The sequence below is a fragment of the Meleagris gallopavo genome, chromosome 1 (genome assembly GCF_000146605.3).
Source record: "Meleagris gallopavo isolate NT-WF06-2002-E0010 breed Aviagen turkey brand Nicholas breeding stock chromosome 1, Turkey_5.1, whole genome shotgun sequence".
NCBI classification, from domain to species: Eukaryota; Metazoa; Chordata; class Aves; order Galliformes; family Phasianidae; genus Meleagris; species Meleagris gallopavo.
This window is the reverse complement of record NC_015011.2, coordinates 32,230,255-32,249,634: the sequence shown is the minus strand read 5'-3', so window position 1 is coordinate 32,249,634 and position 19,380 is coordinate 32,230,255. Positions and strand designations below refer to the sequence as shown.

General features: G+C 37.0%; 1 protein-coding gene across 3 annotated transcripts in view; it reads left to right on the top strand.

Annotated features, from left to right (window-relative positions):
* TAFA2 (TAFA chemokine like family member 2) overlaps window positions 1-19,380 on the top strand; it is a 194,461-nt gene that overhangs the window by 120,941 nt on the left and 54,140 nt on the right. For 2 of the 3 annotated variants that reach the window (XR_792661.2, XM_031553473.1), the window contains exon 2: window positions 17,888-17,994. Coding sequence is in view for 1 of the 3 variants with exons in the window: in XM_031553473.1 (XP_031409333.1) it covers window positions 17,889-17,994 (106 nt within the window). In the remaining 2 variants the exon portion in view is untranslated. Of the gene's footprint in view, window positions 1-15,760; window positions 15,855-17,887; window positions 17,995-19,380 lie in introns of those variants that run through there. The other variant, XR_792662.3, reaches the window with a different exon arrangement.

Sequence of the window (19,380 nt, the reverse complement as noted above, 5' to 3'; positions counted from 1 at the left end):
TTTTTTTCTGTGTAAATATAGGAGATTGGAGTCTAAACAGAAGATATGTTTTTGTTTCCCTTTCAGGCTGCAGAGATAAAGATTAGGCTTGACTTCATGACCAATGCTAGGAACTACTTGCAGAAATCCATCTCATAGCTTTGAAATTCTGCGTCACTTCCCACAAACTGAAGAAACCAGCCTCTGGTACTTCTGTGCTGAAAGGTTGATGTCGCCACTGTATCACAAATGATACCATCATTTACTGTCCAGCTAGGGGAGGAGGTACCTTATGTACCAAAATTTAATAATACCATTTAGATGGCACTGTAGTTTGACTTTGTAAATAACAGTCTTGTAGTATTCTGTAGTTAACAGGCAGATGAAAGCACATACCACTTCACTTGAAATTCATACCTGACAGTTTTGAAGAGTGCAAGTCTTTTACTGGCAGATTATTTTGATATCTGTTCCCTTTGGATGCTCAAATATAAAGACTTGTCACAGCTCAGATGGTGTTGTTTTGTTGATGTATAGGCTGTGGCCATAATCTGACATTCATCAGACCTTCTGACAAGCTTGTCCATACGTGTTTATCTTTTTACAGGACCTAATGAATTCTGAACACTTAATTGGCTGCACAACTCTTCTGTCTTTAGCATTATTTTAGTATACAGATTTCTGTTTGACAGCATATTGCTATTGTAACTGCTGGTAAAACTACCTGGTAATAACTGACGATATTACCAGGCAGTTAATTTGCAAAGGGTGAGAAATTAGCAGTTTTACTATTTATATGGGACACTAATTTTTCTGTAAAAAGAACTCTACGTTGATGAATAATTTAAATCCCATTCTCCCCACAAGTCTATAATCACGTGCCCTACAGAGACTGGAGTACATTCTACTGTGAGCACTGTGCAAAAGATTAGTAGCTTCATGGTGGCAGTGCTGCTCTAACAGTGTGAATTGCACTTTTAATTTGTCTTCCCATCTGACAGAGCATCTCATTATACTTTATAAAATCTATTTTAAATTATACTTCTAAAATTCTCAGTTGAAGGATATTTACATAAAAAGGTGAAGATTAAATACATTGTTTTAAGTCATATCAGCAAATCATTTTAATGAGAATGTCCTTTATTCTGGCGTTTGAAAAAGGCTATGCATTTTGTTCCCATCATGTTTAGTTCCAGTCAGTCAAAATCAGCAATGACTAGTTACAAATTCTTTACAATACGAACTAGATGTGAAATGTGTGATAACCCCTACTTTGTGTTGTAAAATTATGCAAACTCTCTAATAACTAACTTGCTAGCTATCTTGAGTCTGAAAAAGATTTTATACAAAATCTTACATAAGACCAAAACTTTTCTTTCACAAATAGCACTGAGAAGAAAATTATTAGTCATTGTTAATCAGATTAAATTAAATTGTGAAGGGGTATACATCCATACTCTGTATGCACATATTTTAAATAAGTGTTATATTTCTTTCATTCCTTTTTGCCCTATTCAATCTTTTTAAATTACATTATTGAAATTTAGGAAGGATAATAGGTGAGCTACTTAATGGCATATCATTATGTTCCTATAACAAAATGCATATTATTCATCCTCTCATATTATTCATTAATCCATTATATTTATTCTCTCTTTGTCTTTTTGTGACTGTATAAAGAATTAGACTTTATACAAATGGGTAACATTTTCCAGTACTCAAAGATCCCAGTTAATATTAGTGACCTGTTAATTAGATGGCTCATGTGTTGGTAAGAATTCAGGTTATTTGGACAGTATTTTTTATAGTTCTTGTTAATTTCTCTGGGCATCTGTCTGTTAGAGTTTAGTGCTCTGCTAAGTGTGATGCAGAAATCATGGACCAACAGTCTCAAAAATACTGCAGACTCATAGAAAATAAGAGTGATGTATTAACAGCCAATGGACACTTTTGTAAGACTTCTTTGAGTGAGGTTATATTTATTTGAAACAATTGTTTTTAATACTTTCTCTTTTAAATTGTATGAGCCTGACCCGGCAAGGTAAGGGTTGGTTTAGGAGGTTGTTGTCAGGGCACTTGGCTTCTAGCAGTCCTTCAGCACAGGAACCCTGTGGAATGTAGCCTCAGCCAAAGGCTCCTTATGCCTTAGTGAGATGGCCAGAGATTGTTTGCTGGGGGGACAGAGCTCTGAGATTGAGTCAAGACAAGACAGATTGTGCTAAGTCTTGTCCCTAGCCATACTCCTATGCTTCATGTGAGTTGACAAGGGTGGTTCTACTGCTTTCTTTCCTTCTTTTTTTCCCACTCAATTTATTCTAAAATATTACTTTTTACTTATTAATAATTGGTAAGGTGCTGTGTTTGGGTTCAGATCCAGGTAGGCTTTCTCGTATTTCTCTTGTGCTAAACTGCAAAGAAAGAATTTATGTAAATTGTTTACTTTTTTTCATTATTGTTTTAGGTGACTTCACTTTGCAGAGCACATACATTTAGATTGGGATTTAAAGTAAAATTCATTTAAAATGACTTTTTTCTTGTCGTTGTATACCTTGCTGAGATAGATAGATGTAAACTACTTACGTTTAAAACTAATAACAAAAGATACATTTGTGGAAATAGTAAATAATAATAATATAGTTAAAAATGGGCACCACTGTTCACTAATGCCTCATGTCTCCCAGGAACTGAAGCTGTAGTCCCGGTTCCATAGACACTGGAACATGTACTGAGTTTTAGGTACAACAGTTTGTCCCAGTTCAGATATCTGAGATGAGTTCACAGCATTTTGCATATTTGGCCCCCAGGTGCCTAGATGCTCATGAGCTGATCTTTTTGTGTGTATGTTGAGCAGAGATTAGACTTCATAAAGCTGTGCAAGCATTTTGGAAAAAAAGTCTCACTACAGTGTAAAAACAACTTCTACCATCTGCTTGGGAAAAGCAGTTGGTCATTCCTTGTGAACTTGGCAATTAAATATGCTAAAATATGGTAGTAGCAGGATAAAATGTCTGCCATACCTTTTAAAAACAAAAACTAAAATCTTGCTAAATAACAACAAAACCTCAGAGTTGCCATCTGGTTACCAGGTAAAAACAAAACTCTTGATACTCTTAAAACAACCTCATTGGAATAGATTTTTAGTGAGAAGTTTTAAAGCAACAGGAGTTAAATTCAGACTGGAAAAACACGTTTCTTATTTGAAGTCTTTAAAAAGTTGAAAAATATTTAAAGCTGCATTTATGTGCTGTTTTATTTAGACAGAATTTTTCTAAAGGAGAGTAAAAACTGCAAAACTTGCAGCAGTTCTCTGAATCTTTAGAGGTTGAGGTCTGCACAGGGGCACAGGGGAATTAGTGCTCCATCTCTTTGAACAATGAAATCACAACTCTCATGCAGATTTTAAATCATTATTACACTGCACGTCAGAGGCATCTTAGACTTAAAGATATGAATTATTTTGTTGATTGTTGGATTATAATATTATTTTGGTGCAGTGTCTTTTTTGATGAAATATAGCTAGGTGAACTAGTAGGAAGAATTCTACTGGTTCTTCTATTGATAGAAAAGACTTCTGGGAATGTCAAGCTGAATCATTTCTAATCGTTCTGATACTTTGATTTCTTGCAGTTCATTATTGAACGTAGCTCCTTAGTGCTCGAAGTACGCCATGTGCTAACTTTTAAATTGTATCTATCTTCAAACTTTTCTTTAGCTAATTCCTTTTTCTGCAAATTTTATAGAATTCTGCAAAATTAAGTGAAACTGCCTATGAGATTTAAGAAGGACTAGATTCACAAGCATATATTATCTTTCACTGTTTGAGGTAGACTAGTCAAAAATTAGTGGCTAGATCCTAGTTTTTGAGTGTCCTTTGGAGAGATCACATCTACGCAGTGCCTTCTTTCAGTGTTATCTAGTACTAGTAGGGAGTGGGTATTTCCTATCCCTTTCCTTCACACAAGCTCAGACACAATGGCCATACTATGGTTATCTGTAGACAGTAGATTTGTAGCCAGATATGCTGAGCAAAGAAAGTAGGGCAGATAAAAGTAGAACTGATAAAGAATTCAGCAAGACAGATTCATCATGAAGCTCCCTAGTTGGACCGCAAAGATTCAGGGTTTTTCGCCAGTTATGCATGACCACATTCCTTTTCTTGAAGGGATTTGAGTTCACTTCTGCATCATTGTGTCTTAATGATGAGTGCAGAGTCTCCTCTGGCATAAATCTCTTCAAGATTACACTACATGTGTAATAAACTTTTTGAATCAAGGGATAGCTCTTAAGCATGATGGTTCACTCAGGCCATCTAGCTTTCAGGAAAATGCAGGTCTTTTCTGCCTTTTCTGATCAATATTTAATAATTTCATCAAATTGGAACATCTTCAACTAGAGAACTACAAAACTAGTAGCAGATTATGACCAAAAGATTGAACATAAAGTAAAATAATTTTGGTTCCAAAACTGACCTCTCTCATCATGTAGAAACCACATTCTGCATTATTCTCTCTCTTAGGGTAGGAGAAACATGGAAAGCCTTTTTAAGACAGCAGTAAAAGAATTGTTGTGGACTGCAGGGCTCTTTTATGTTTGCAAATTTAGATTGCTACTAACAGCAGAGCAGGCTTAGCTGCTAGAGAGTTCCAATTAATTATTATAAAAAAATAAGAGTGAAAAAACCCCCCAACAAATAGTTCTTTTCAGTCATGCATACTACAAATGCTGACAATAATCTCTTTTTTTTTAAACAAAATATATGGAATGCTAAACATCCTTGTGTCTAACAATGGTGTTGCTAATGCAATTGTTATGAAAGCATAATGACATAACCTTCTTCAATAATGAAGTACAAATGAAAGTAAATATTATTTTTGTTCCACAGCGCATGAATAAGAATGCAAATGCAGTTTGTTAGAAACAGTTAATCCTGTTGTAAATACGGTAACATCTGAGGATTTTCTCAGCCAGAGCTGTATTAGGGAACAAAATTATTCTTGAGTCACATATATTTTACTCTCATAAACTTCTAATTTAAGGACACTTTATATTGCTGGGATGTAGTAAAATAATTTTAATATTTTAAAAATATGATTTTTTTTTTTTAGTAATCTGAAATGTACTTGTACTCGATCCATAAATGAGTCCTGTCTTTTAGGAGTGTGTTGCACTGTCTCCACAAAGCCAGTGGCTGCCTGTAGGCCAGGGGGACATGGGATGGGGATAGTCTCTAAGGATGGGTGGGACAGATGCTCCCTGACTGTGGCCTGTCTCATTTTAAGCTAGTGATGTTTTAGACTTTTCCTTTTGACCATCATTTACTGTTCATCTAAAAGGTTCACCCATGCATCTAAATAAGGTTGTTAGTGGTAGAATGACTACCAGACTTTGGGAGAAACTGTCAATAATCTAATATCTGGAAATAATGGGTTTGGAGCCAGTAAAATATCTAGTTTGACGGTTTTACAGTGAATTGTACTTTTCTTCAACAGTGGAGTTCCTTGTAGATTAGACTCTGTGAGAAGGGATAGGAAGTCTCTAGTCTTTAATTTTCTGCATATAAAGACAAAGGATGTTCTGATTTGCAAAAAGAGGAACAATTCACTGTGCAATTTGAAGTAATTTATTCTGTGCTTAGTGTTTTAAATTAGAGGCCTGTGCTGCAGGTAGCTTTTCCCTGGATTTGGCACACAAGTATTTTCCTTTACTGCCGTGTCACAGTAGGAATAATAGCCCTAAAAGGCAGATCAGAAATTGTTTAAAGGCCTCCAGAGTGAGGGAAACAAGAGACAAACAAGTTCCTTTCAACATGCTGTTGATGGGCTCTTAAGATTAATCACAACCAAAAGGGCATTTTACAAAGTATAAAATAATAATATGTCCTTCCTCCTCAGACAATAAAACTGTGCCTTCAATTAGCAAATAGTTTATCCTTACCAAATTGTTTCTGTAGACCCAAATTGTTGTCACTGAAGGTACAAATTCTGAAATATATTCATTTGGTGGAGAAGGAGATTGTTTTCAACAAACTTATCTCCCTGAACTAAACGCTCCTGAACAGCTGGAGTATATTGGGTACACTCCTCAAACTAGTTTTCATTTACAGAGAATTCATTTCATGCTCTTGCATTGGTTCACATCATGGAATGTAAACTACGTCATAATAAATTGAGACAATTGGGAAATTTGTTTGAAAAGTACAATCCAGGTCTAAAAATGAAATGCTAACAGAAATGCACCCCATTGCACATATCAATCTCTGATCCAAGGTACTAGAGTAACCGAACATTGAATTCGTTGATTTGACAACTCTTCTGTTGTGTTTCACCTGCAGATCCCAAGCTATATATCGTGTAGCAAGCAACTGAATGCAGTTTGTATTTGTAGGAGGAAAATAAAAAAAAGTTTAACTTTGGTTGACACTGACCACTGTAGTGTCAGAGAAGAAAAATGGCTTTTTTAAAGTATGTCAACAGGAAGAGGAGGCCTAAGGAAAATTCTGGATGAATACTTGATGAAGGAGGTCACCTAACAAATAGAAATGAGAAAAAGACAGAAGCATTTAATGCCTTTCTTATTTTGTCTTAGTTTTTAATATTAATGATAGATCTTGGACTCTCTGGTCCTCTGGATTAGAGGACCATGCTGAAGGAGCAGTGACTGTGTTCACCAAAATTGTAAGGGACTAGTTGTATCAACTCAACATGCATAAGTCCATGGAGCCTTATAGACTGGCATTCAGAGTACTGAGAGTGTTAGTGGATGTTATAGCTGGATCCCTTTCACCAGTTTACCAGAAGTCAGTGAGGTTCCTACTGACTGAAGGTAGCCACTGTTACCCCAGTCTACCAAGTGCATGAGAGAAGACCCAGGAAACTACCTGTTTCTGTTAGTCTAATCTCAGTAACTGGCAACGTTATGGAGATGGTTGTCCTGGAAGATTTTGAAAGGCGTTTAAAAAACAAAGCTACAAGCATAGTCAACAGAGGCTCATGAGGGGAAAATCTTGTCTTAGTAATTTGATATCCTTCCACTATGAGGTCACCTGCTTAGTGAATGAAGGGAAGGTGGTGGACAGAATCATTCTGGATTTTATTAAGTCATTTCATTCCAACCTTCAGAGCATTCTTCTGGAAAAACTGTCCAACTATAACATGAACAAGTTCACATTATTTTGGGTGGCGACCTGGCTGAGTAGCATACCTCAAGGAGTTGTAGTAAATGAAGCTACATCTGGCTGGTGGCCAGTCACTAGCTGTGTTCCACAGGGCTCAGTTCTAGGACCGCTTCTGTTCACCATTTGTATCAATTATCTGAATACAGAAGTTGAATGCATTGTTAGTAAGTTTGCTGATGACAGTAAACTGGGAGGTTCTGTTGACTCCCTGGAGGAATGAGAGCCTTTCAGAGGGACCTAGATGGATTGGATCATTAGGTGATCATCAGTGGCAAAATACATTTCGGGATGCATACGCATCTAGTCAAAAGAGGTCATTCTCCCACTGTATTTAACATTAGCATGACCTCACTTTGAATATTTTGTGCAATTCTGGGCTCCACAATATCGAAGGGTATTAAGGTACTTGAAAGAATCCAGAGAAAGCAACCAATCTGGTAAAAGGGATGGAAGGCTTGTCCTGTGAGGAGAGGTTGAGGATACTTGAGTTGTGTAATATTGAGAAGATGTTAATCCAGGACTCTGGAACATGCTTCCTAGAGATGTGATACTCTATTCTTGTAAATGTTCAAGAGGATTTTGGATAAAGCCCTTAACAATATGTTTTAGCTTTTGGTTAGTCCTGAAGCAGTCAGACAGTTCAACTCAATGATTTTTGTAGATCCCTTCCAAATTAACTATTCTAGTCTAGTCTAGACTAGTCTAATCGAGCCTAGTCTAGTCTGTTATTTAGGAAGCAAAGATTTGTAACTCCTGGCCATATTAAAATGTAAGGCCACGTTACAAAGCATAGCACATACCAAAGTGAGTGCTTTATTTCTGGAAGTACACTTCCCTGGATGAAGCTTAGGACTGTATTGTCAGTGTTTTTCATATAGCTGCTGGTACCTTTGAAGAGAGGATGTTTGAATAGAGGCTGGGAAAAGAAGTGGATTTGTCAAGGAAGAATGGGTGCCATTTAGATACTTTAGTCATCATTAAACATATCTCAACCTGACAGAATCTATTTCTAGGAAGTTTTCACAGGAATATTCTGTGTTTTTTTTTTTTTTAGCATGAACTGGTTATTAATACTTTTCATACTGTTTCAGTGATAAGGAAATAGACACTGAAATGAGACTGCAAAATTGTGTAGCACGTTGCATGATTCTCAAGAGAACAATGGTTATTACAGTGTATGTGGCAGATTAGAAAGCATGCAAAATGCACCAAAAATCTTAGTATTTGATAAAATGCTGTGCACAGACAGTAAAGCTGCTGCACTTCTCTACTAGTATAGAATCATAGAATCATAAACTAGAAGAGTAATATAAAAACTCAGATTTTCCTGGTGTGCCTATGTCGCATACCTTTGCTGAGTACAAAGCTGTGTATCTGGATTACCTGCTGGATTTTGTGTTCTGCTTTCCAGCTGGCAGCTGAAATTTTTTTGTGCATCCTGGATTCCTTTCTTTATCTTCTTTCACGTTTCCCAATGCTTTTGCTCTAGAACAGAGATTTGCTTTGTGTACCAGATTGTTTGGGAAGAGCCTGTTCTATCTTTGCTATGCTCTGTTTTCCAAGGAAGCGGTGCCTATGGTAGTTACAGAGAATGAGCATGTGTTAGGATTTGACATTAAAAGAGTGGAGGAATGTGTTCCAATTGTGTTTCAACAAGGTTTGTTTCCAGTCGGCTGCTCTCCTGTCTTCTTATTGCATTATGTGTGCTCTTAGAGCTATTTTGGTCACTGTACAAAAGGCTTGTTATTTTTTCTGTGATTTGAGCAACCTGTCATTTTTCAGTTACACTCAAACCCTTAAAGTGTGGTGCAAAATGTATAAAGCCAGGTATAAAACACAAAATGGGCTCAGACATGTCTATTGTTTGTTAGAAGTCCTGCTTTGTCTATTGATGGATGCAATTGTCATAGAAGTAGCAAGGGGGGAATTTACAAGAAGAATTTATTGGGAAAAAAAAATCTTCAGCAGGGAAGTCATGCAGAAGAATCTTAATGGTTCCTGTGGACACACTGAATTTCAGACTGGCAATATCATATAACATAGTCAAAATACTTGATCCATTTTTATGTACATGTGAGAATCCCATAAAATGTCACCCAGTATGCCTTCCAATATGTTTTTGATTATAGTATCTCTAAATGAATTTAATAATAGAAATTTTAAAGTATTCACACTTTTAAAATACTTCTAATTTTGTACTCAAATGCTATTGTTTCTACAGATTTTTTTTAATCTTAAAATGCTTAATTAATACTTGAAAGCATAAAGTTTTTGTTTTGAATTATATAAGAAAATTCTGCACATCCTGATGTTTGTCCTGCTTGTCAAAGTTATGTTTCCATGACATCAGTGTTAAAAACATGATGACAATAAGATTTTCAATTTAAAGCAAGACTGATAGAAAAGAAAATGAGTTCTAAACAAAGTGAGAGAGTTAATCATGGAACGATCACCTACGTTCAGCAGTATGACTTTAATTCACTGAAGTTAGTCAAAAAGCAATATCAGTACTGAGTGGTCCCCCAAGCACTGTAACTTGGTCGTCTTAAATCTTAGGAAACAGAGACTGCAATTACACTTAGACAGTTTTGAAAAATAATAGGAGAGAGATTCATCTTAGATGTTCATCAGCGTGGACTTGCTGAAGTGAGTTCAGGTACAAAGATATGAGGCATGCATTAAAAATAATAGTTTGAGGGAAAAATAATAGTTCTAGTGTGGAACAATTAAAAGAACTCATTGAAAATGTCCCAAAAGTTAAGGTCCATATTTGACATCTTAGTATTTGATTTCATGGAACTCAACATGGGTTTAGGCGTTAATGAGGAGACTCACATTTGTTCTCATGCAGGATGTCACAGACAAATGCTGTGGCTTTTGTTTTATGAGGATAATGAAATGACTTGGAAAAAAACACTGTACTAACACACTTGGAAAGAACTGTCCTATTGCCTTCTTGTTGAAAAAAACTACCACGTGACTTTCTGTATAATGTATAAAAACGGGGTCATGGTATTGATATTGATGTTGAAATAAGACTGGAAGAGGCTTCCTGAATCACTCAGCTGAGTGTTCTCAACCAGCCTGTTGGTGAGATACCATTTAATCCACTGTATTTTTTGCCCTTGCTGTGTTTATTTGCTTTCTGTTTCCCTTCTGTTTCCATTCAGCCTTTGCTTTACTCCACAAAGCAAGTATTTTTAAATTCCTGTTGGGATAGGGTTTTCATTTCTCTCATCATCCTACAAGACTGTCTCCCCGTGTTTTGCAGGTTCAGTTTTTCTTTCATGAGGATGGTTGGCTAGAATTTTATATATGAAGCTGACTGATAGTTAAGAAAATGCATACTAATCTTGCAATATTTTTTAATAAATATATAATTTACTAATATATAGGATTTGTCTTCTTCACAGCCACCTCATATCACCTTGTGTTCTTGGTGATAACTAAACCAGACTGTTTTTTATATGAGTTGTTTCAAATGATTGATTCTGAACTTGTAGCAGAAATGTCATTAATCTCTGATACCCCCCTTCAGCACCACTTGCTGTTATCACACTGGGATCCACCTTTCAATTCTTCTAGTAATCCACAGAGTCTCTAGCTTAATGTGTAAGTTCCAGAGTGACACTGTAGAAAATGCTTTATCTAAATCCAGACAAATTATATCTACTTCATTTCTTTGTCTAGGAAATCAGTTATCTTATCAAAAAAGCTGTCAAGTTAGTCTGACACAAGCTACCCTGTGAACACTGCTACATTTTATCCCACATTCTGTGTACTTCTCTGGCTTTAATTTTCTTTTTCTTCAAAGCCTGTTCTAAGGTCTTGCAAACTGAAGAGGTCAGACTAATAGGCTTAGGTTTGCCCAGAACATTTCTGTCTTTGCTTTTAAATATGAGCACTTCAGTTGCTATTCTCCGCTAGTATTTGATGCTTTCTCTCTGCCTTCATAGATTTGGAGGTTTATCCCTGCCACTGCAGTGGCCTTTATAAAATCACAGTAAACTTAACAAATCAGGTTTCAGTGAGACATTTTGCTAAAAGCCTATTGAACTTTATCTTTTTCTTTTTTTATATAATTTAAACTTTTGATTGGTTAGTGTGATATGAATAAAGAATATTTAAATAACCATCTAGAAAAGGATCACATATAAGATACAAGCAAATACTACTGCTGTGATGATTAAGTGAATAGACAGTGCCCCCTACAACTTAAAGCCCCTTAAGCACAGGAACTGGGAGAGTTTCAAATGGCATAATAATAACAGAGGAAATGATATGAATTGGAGAATTGGAGCCTGAGGACCGTCTAATACCGAGCACTTAAATGTGAGAACTTATTTGACTCAGGTGTAGAACATCATTAGGCATTAAAGCTGTCAGAATATTTTGGATGTTTATTTTGTAACGTTTTATTTCAGACATTTAAAAGTACAATGAATGGAATGCAATGGTGTAATGCTATGTTATTTCTGTTAACTTAGTATGTCTTTCTGTTTATTTTATGCTTCTATTTTCAAAAATACATTGAAGTACAGAAACTAAACCTGCAAATATTTATGGAATTTTCTTCGTGTGTGTTATAGTCATAGTGACAGTGTTCAGCTGATGAGCAGTCCTTTGCTGGTCTTGACAATGTGACAAATAAAGAAATTTAATACATATGCAGTTCAGTATATCTTACACTGGCTAAGAGGAAGTGCATTTTTTTGTTTCCCCTTTCTTTATTTTCTTTATTGCTTTCAGTTAGGAGTTGCATCTGAAAATTAATGAAGGTGAAAATTGCAATCAGTTGTGTCTACAAAAAACTGGTGTTAATCTGGAAGCAAGGGAGATTAACATTGACAGTACTTGAGAGGGAAGGCCATTTATCAGTGACATCTGAGTTTTCAAGGTAATATCATCACAACTATAAATACTCATTTGGAAGTAGTTTTGCCACTAGTCTTTGTAAAACACACAGGGGATTTTTCTGTGGTGGGGTGGTACACAGAGAGTTGGCTATAGCATTTTATACCTTTGCCAACTTATGCACCGATGCTTAGCAGTTTTTGGAAACAATAATATTTATGTAAATTTAACATCCAAGCGCTATCAGATACTATATACAAACGTAACTACTTTATGTACATCTGTCTCCAGTGTTCCAGCTACTGGAAACTATTTGCAATATGTAAATTTTTTTTTCATTTCTTGCATATTTTCCTATATTCCTTAACTTTTTACTTCTCAGGCATTTGAGATATTTTCCTTTCTCTTATTTTCCTACATTTTCAGACTGTATCTTCTTACAGAAACTGACTGTAAGTAGTTTTTCAAGACAGCTTATGTACATCCATCTTTATTTGGGAAAGTATGTGCTTAAATTTAAGAATGTGCTTAAGACACACATTCAAATGAAAGATAAGTATGGATGTGTATGTTGATCACATCCTTCCATACTTTTGTGAAGAATGCACTTGCCTCGGTGTCTTTAGAATTAGCCTAGTAACCTTTCAAATTTTTTTTGTCAGTAGGACTAAAATTTTTCAATCTGATTTTACTTTTCTTCAGCTGAAAATAACAATGGCAATGATACCTAGATTGATCTGCCACCAATGTTTTAACTCTCTGAATATTACTCAGTAGCACGGGTAGGCTCCCTGGTGCTACTTATTTTGTTATTAAAGGATCCACAGTGGTAAAGGACAACTTTCTGAACAGAAAGACCACTTTCACTTTGCATACAGAGAATTCCTGTCTGACTCCTGTGTAAAACTTGCACGCTTTACTAGGCTAAATGCCTCTTCTCTTTCTTTTCTTCCCACCTAGATCTAATGCAGTAGTTTATGAGAACAGGACTGTATTTTTCCCCTGGCTTCATTTCGGAATCAGAATGCACTTTGTGTCTGTTACAGGCTGTGATGTATGAAGCAGAAAGAAGATTGATTTTCACAAGCTACCTTGTACCTGAAGTAATGAGAGTGGCAAATTACTTGTTCACTGAGCAAACATGACAGGAATGTCATAGAGGGAATTTATATATATGCAAACACATGAGGGTCACATCAGTGTTACTTTAACAAAGTGACCTTATCCACCACAGTACATTTTAAAATCTGCATTAGCTTACAGAGGAAAGGCTAAATAAAGCTGCAAAGACCTGCATTGCGTGGGATGATGAAACTAACACAGCTAATAAATAATGTAATATTCAGCACAGCACGGAACATAATTTAAATGGCTGCATTATTTCTGTAGCAGAGACATTGGGTCAGAAGTAGTTTATTCTACTCATTTACTCATTTAGGGTTTCTCTGAAGTTGAAAATATATTTTTGTAAAAAGAAAAGTGAGAGAATGTGAGACTAATTTTCTATCAAGTTTTTGTCTCAAGCTCTTCATCAGGATTCAGTAGAGAAATAGGCTTACGCTTCTCTTTATGAACACTTGCATTCACAGGGTATACATATTTGCAGAAGACAAATGAATCTTACTGACACTAAAAGTTTCTACATATGTAAAACAGGAATGAATGAATTCTGAAAAGCTTCACAGAAGCTGATACTTGTAAAGGAGAAAAAGAAAAGGTGAAAGAGAGAAAATTGCTGTTACTGCCAGGAAACAGATGAGAATTTTATTTGTGTATGAGCTCTAAAGGGAAGAAAGAAAGCTATTATTTTCTTACTTTTTTTCCTTCCTCAACAATAAAGATTGCATGAGGTTACACTTCACTTAAAATAGGAAAGCAAGGCAATTTAGCTCTGGCTGTACAATGTAAAGCGACTCCCATGTGATTCTCCTCTATTTCAGAACCATCAGTAAGGTGGGCCAGCCTCACGCCCAGAAGCAAAGAAGGAAGAAAGTAGAAAGTCAAAAGTTTATGGAAGCTGCATTGCTGCAGTGGATATGGGAGATACATGTCTGCTCGTGGCAGTTTTAGTGTAGTTGAGAGAGAGCTGACAGTGAAATGGAGCAGAGCTGAGGAGAGCCTGTGTGTTCACAGTCTGCATGTGATGAGCCATGGAGGCCGGGGAGAAGGGCTTCTGCTGACATAATCATCTGTGAAGGTTCTCAGCAGCATTAGATGCAGTTTCACTCTGAGAAAAAAGTCCAGCAGTTTTTTAGATACTTTTGTTATTCAATCATTGCTGAAACAACCTATCCTCATGTCCATGATACTGGACCTGAGGGGTCTCATGGAGTACACATCAGAGGAAAGGAATTTTCTGGAGCAAAGGTAACAAATCCTTCATATCCATTTTGTTTTGGTGTGGTGAAGAGCCAGTCGCACAATCATCTCACATTCAAACCACCATCTGTTTGAATTTTGCTGGTAAATTGTGTTTGTTTTATTTTGAGTGTGTCCCCGATACCTCAAAAAAAGCCACCTTCCTCTTTGCTTGCCTCTGAGCACATTGAAAAATGAACTCAAACAAGGCAGTTTTTCAATTCTTTGTCTGACTGAAAGTGCTGAGAATTCATTGGACTTATTTCCAATATTTTGGGGTTAGAGACTGAAGGAAATGTTTGTTACACATAATGGTTATATATATATTTTTTTTGCACAAAGCCGATTTCCAAATGTAAACGTCTCCTGCAGCATGGCTGTTCTTAGCTTTGATTGCCTTTGGCTTATGAGGCATTATCGGGGGCTGTAAGGCTGTAAGAAGAAAAAAAGGAAAATAGAAAGGGAGAATATCTCACAGAGAAAACCATTCAGATTAACAGCTATAGTTTTGTCTGTGCAGCTCTGCATCACCTCTAGGAAAAGCAGACCTCATTTCAGACCTCATTTGTTCTATTTAACGCAGCCTGTTATGTTAGTGCAATAATGGTACAGTAATGGACTGAATTTTATTTCCTGAATCCACTTAATTGACATGGAGCAGAGTTGCAGGGGCTAATAGTTGCATTTCAAAGATGAGGCCAAATGCTTTCTACTTCCATTGTCTTCTTGGATATTGAGCGAATCTCACGGTCTCTCCTTGTTATCTGTTTGCCTGCTTTGCTGATGAGATGTATCCATCCCAATCCCTTGAGTTTCTTAGACTACAAACTATTCACTGTTTATTTCCAGGGTTGTAATGCTACAGTCTGGCTTCTGATTGTGTTCCATCACTGCTGAGACACTTCTGCCATTCTCAGGGAGCAGTGCTTCGTGCCCTGTCTGTGCTTATGCAGCCACACTGGCTGCTGAGAGTGGCCAATGCTCACAACCCCAGGTCTACTGTTACGTTGCCTAATCAGTTTGAAACTTAGCATCATCTCCCAGCTTTTTCCTATTGCAGCTGTTGCATGTTATGGCTGCTTTAACTGCTAAGAGACTTTTTTTATACTTCTGCTGATGGCCACTGAACTATTAGTCCCCATCTGGAGCTGTTACTTACAGTGACTTTTCTTTTAATTGTGCCTGTTGTGGGACTGCTAAAAGATAGTATTTTTGTCCTTCTAAAGGATAAATGTCTTAAACAAATAATGCAAAATAATGCAATAGTCTTGTGGTACTGAAATAGTGTATTGTCTTTCTCAGGACTGGGAAACCTGGCAATGGCAGTGATCTCAGATTTGCTGCATCAAAGCTCAAACTCTCCTTTTCTTTGCAGAACAGCTTCTGCTAGATTCTGTGCTGGTTTACACCTTGTTGGGTGCTGGGCTGTGAGCAGACATTTATATCCTCACTCTGCCGCCCTGAGGGGCTGCTGTTCCCACGCAGATAGGTTGGTGCTCTCTTTTTGTTCCCACTGCTACTGTTTTTCCTTGTGTATTGTTCTGCTGTACATTTGCAGCAACTGCATTACAGTCTGGTTTGCTTAATGCTTTGAGTCCCACGGGGTTTTATGTAGGTTTGGGAAGGTGAAGAAGAAAAATTTCATTTTAATGATTTGGCACAAGCAGTGTTGGAGGTAGTAAGACAATCCAGGAATGAAAGAGTTATTTCATATTCTTTTCACAGCAATAGCCATGGAAGGACGTAGGCGTGAATGTGTACTCTTTTTATTATTATTTACAGTGACAAATATTTCCCGTTAGTTTTGAGTGCCTCATAAATGTGGAGCTGATGATGAATATATAGTTTACACTCCTAAGGCACTGGAATCAGTGCAAGAAGACAGCTTGGTGTGGTTCACAGCGCACTGCGACCTCCATAGTGATTATTAATCAATCAGGATTTCAGGGGAACATCCACAATCCTAGATAAAGTACTTGCTTATTCCTCTCTTTTTTTCTTTATAAACACGATAGCTGAACTTCTGGCAAACACACTATAGATGTGTGACTTCTGTCAAAGGATGCTGAGCTCTCTTTGCCCTGAATTCAGGTTTAAAAGTGTTTAGTATGTTCCTCAGTGGGCTGTTAATTTGAATTACCATGTCCTGTTGCACACAGCCTGATGTAGAATCTTAACAGTGTTCAACAATCTCTCAGAGAGCCAGGTTGACAGCTCTAGGGTTATGAGTCTGGGAACCATGAGCTGGGTTGTGGAGCATTGGAGCTTGTTAGTATATAATGTTTTGTTAGAAAGCAATTTGCTCAGAGGAAAGGAATTGCTTTGAAGGAATAAAAAGAGATTTGGGACTTTGAACAGGTTGCTGGTTAATTCCATTTTACAGCAGTGGTCTGCCTTTCATGGGGCTTGTAGTTGTACAAGATAGTGTTGTATATGGGTAGGGCAAAAGGGATATTCACAAATTCTTTCAGGCTTCTTGTGAATATAATGGGAGAGAAATGTGAAACCATACTGAAGCAATGTTTTTTTTTTTTTTCCTGCTCAGAAAGAGAAGGCAGACTAGTTCCAGGCATTATAAAATGACAATAATTTTGTTCAAGTGACCAAATTTGCAACTTTTCTAGTATAAATGAGGTGGAATAGGCATCATTGTCCTATTGACTTATCAGCAGAAATATGACCATTGTGCTGAGTTGTTTCTTAGCCAGATCCCTAGGGTTCTTCTACAAAGACTGGGAAGTGAGAGAAGGTTTCATTATTATACCTCTTGCCACTCTCTGCAGAACTGTAATCCTTAAGCACTACAGCCTATGTTCCTGAACAAGCCTTTGTGGCAGGGAGAGAGGTATTTTGTCTTTGAAGGAGGTTGCTGAGAAATAAGCTGTGTTACCTTGTACTTGAACCACCACAGTAGCTTGCTGTTGCAGTGAAAACATCACTGAGCAAGATGAGGGTAGCAGGATGTGCAATTTCCTTTGGTGTTGTAAATCAAATTTTTTCATTACCCTTTGGACAGACAGGAGAGAGACTAGAGAATCTGCCTGTCTGAGGCCCTTGTGCCAAACTACTCAAATCTTGCTGACAGGATTTCTCCCATGGATTGGTTGGTATATATGCTGGAAATCTCTTTAAATCTGTTATGTCTTTATGACTGATGAGCAGAATCCAAAAAGACTCGCAATCCCAAAAGCTAAAAAATCCACTGCACGTGACTGGCCTAAAGGCACCAGTGGAACTGCTTTTGTTTAGCAAAACCTATTGCAGAACTATCATTGCTTGGGCTTTAGTATAAAACTGATGGAGGTGTTAAATTCTTCTGATACTGACCAGGGTGGAGGAATGATGACAAAACAGGGAGAGAGGTTATACTGATGCTGTGTATAACTCCTTTAAAGCTAAGCACAATTTAGGACTTAAGAGATGTTAACCAGACACATAAGTTTTTAATTCTTCTTAATTTGAGAAATGATTTTTAAAGAAATATTAAGAGAAGTAATTATTTTTATGTATTTATCTTTGCAGGATGAATAAAAGATACTTACAGAAAGCAACAAAAGGGAAGCTGCTAATAATAATATTTGTTGTAACTCTGTGGGGGAAATTAGCATCTGGAGCAAATCATCATAAAGGTAAGAAATTCTGTTTATATTATATTGTTATATCTCAACCTTTAGTTAGGAGTGTCCACTTTGTAGAACCTTTTTTTTTTCCCTAGTATGTATTTGTGTGTCCTTGTACTGGTTCACAAATCAATATCCAAGGGACTTTTATTAATTTTGGGGGAATTTAAGTATTTCAATTCCATTTTCAGCAGTCTCCGATTTTAGCATCTTCTCGGTCAATCTCTAATGATGGCATAGTTGAAAAGGTGGCGCAAGAAGCTTGGCAAGTCAAGGAATCAAGTATATGATAAAATAGTTATATTGACTAGTTTCTATATGTGCCTCTGATAAATTCTTACAATGAACCTTGGAAACATTATGTTGCTACTGTATACAGTTACTTGCCAGGGCTAACTTCATTGAATGTGTGCTGAGTTTGATTGTTTCTCCATTACTTTCCAGTACCATTCTTCATTCCTAATACTGGACCAAAAACTATACCAAAATTTTGACAATGTGAGTTTTTTCTTCCTTCTAGTTGTTCCAGTCCTTAAAATGCAGAAACACAAGGACAAGGAAAAATAGCATTCCTTTTTTCCTTTTTTCTTTGTCCTTCAGGATGGAAAAAGCTCTCTGGATCTATTAACTAATGTCTTTTTTTTAGGCCAATATATCTTGAAATGTGATGTGCTATATAACATGATTTTGAAGTCCACTTCTTCATAGAGTGTCTGTTTGCTGTTTATCCTCTTATTTGAGATAGATTACTCTCTAATAATTTGTGTATAAAAAGTAAAGAATTAAACATAGGGAATGATTCTTATACAGCATATCAGTTCATCTGATTTCATTTTCACAGAATCATAGAATCATAGAATGGCCTGGGTTGAAAATGACCACAATGATTATCTAGTTTCAACCTCCTTGCTACGTGCAGGGTCACCAACCACCAGATCAGGCTGCCCAGAGCCACATACAGCCTGGCCTTAATGCCTCCAGGGATGGGGCATCCACAACCTCCTTGGGCGATCTGCTTCACTGCGTCACCACCCTCTGTGTGAAAAACTTCCTCCTAATATCTAACCTAAATCTCAGTTTAAAACCATTCCTCCTCAGTCTCAGTTTAAAACCATTCCCCCTTGTCCTATCAGTATCCACTCTTGTAAACAGCCGTTCCACTTCCTGTTTATACACTCCCTTCAAGTACAGTGAGAATCCACAATGAGGTCTCCCCAGAGCCTCCTCTTCTCCAAGCTGAACAAGCCCAGTTCCCTCAACCTCTCCTCATAGGAGAGGTGCTCCAGCCTTCTGATCATCTTAGTGGCCCTCCTCTTGACCCTCTCCAAGAGCTCCACATCCTTCCTGTACTGGGGGCCCCAGGCCTGGATGCAGTACTCCAGGTGGGGCCTCACA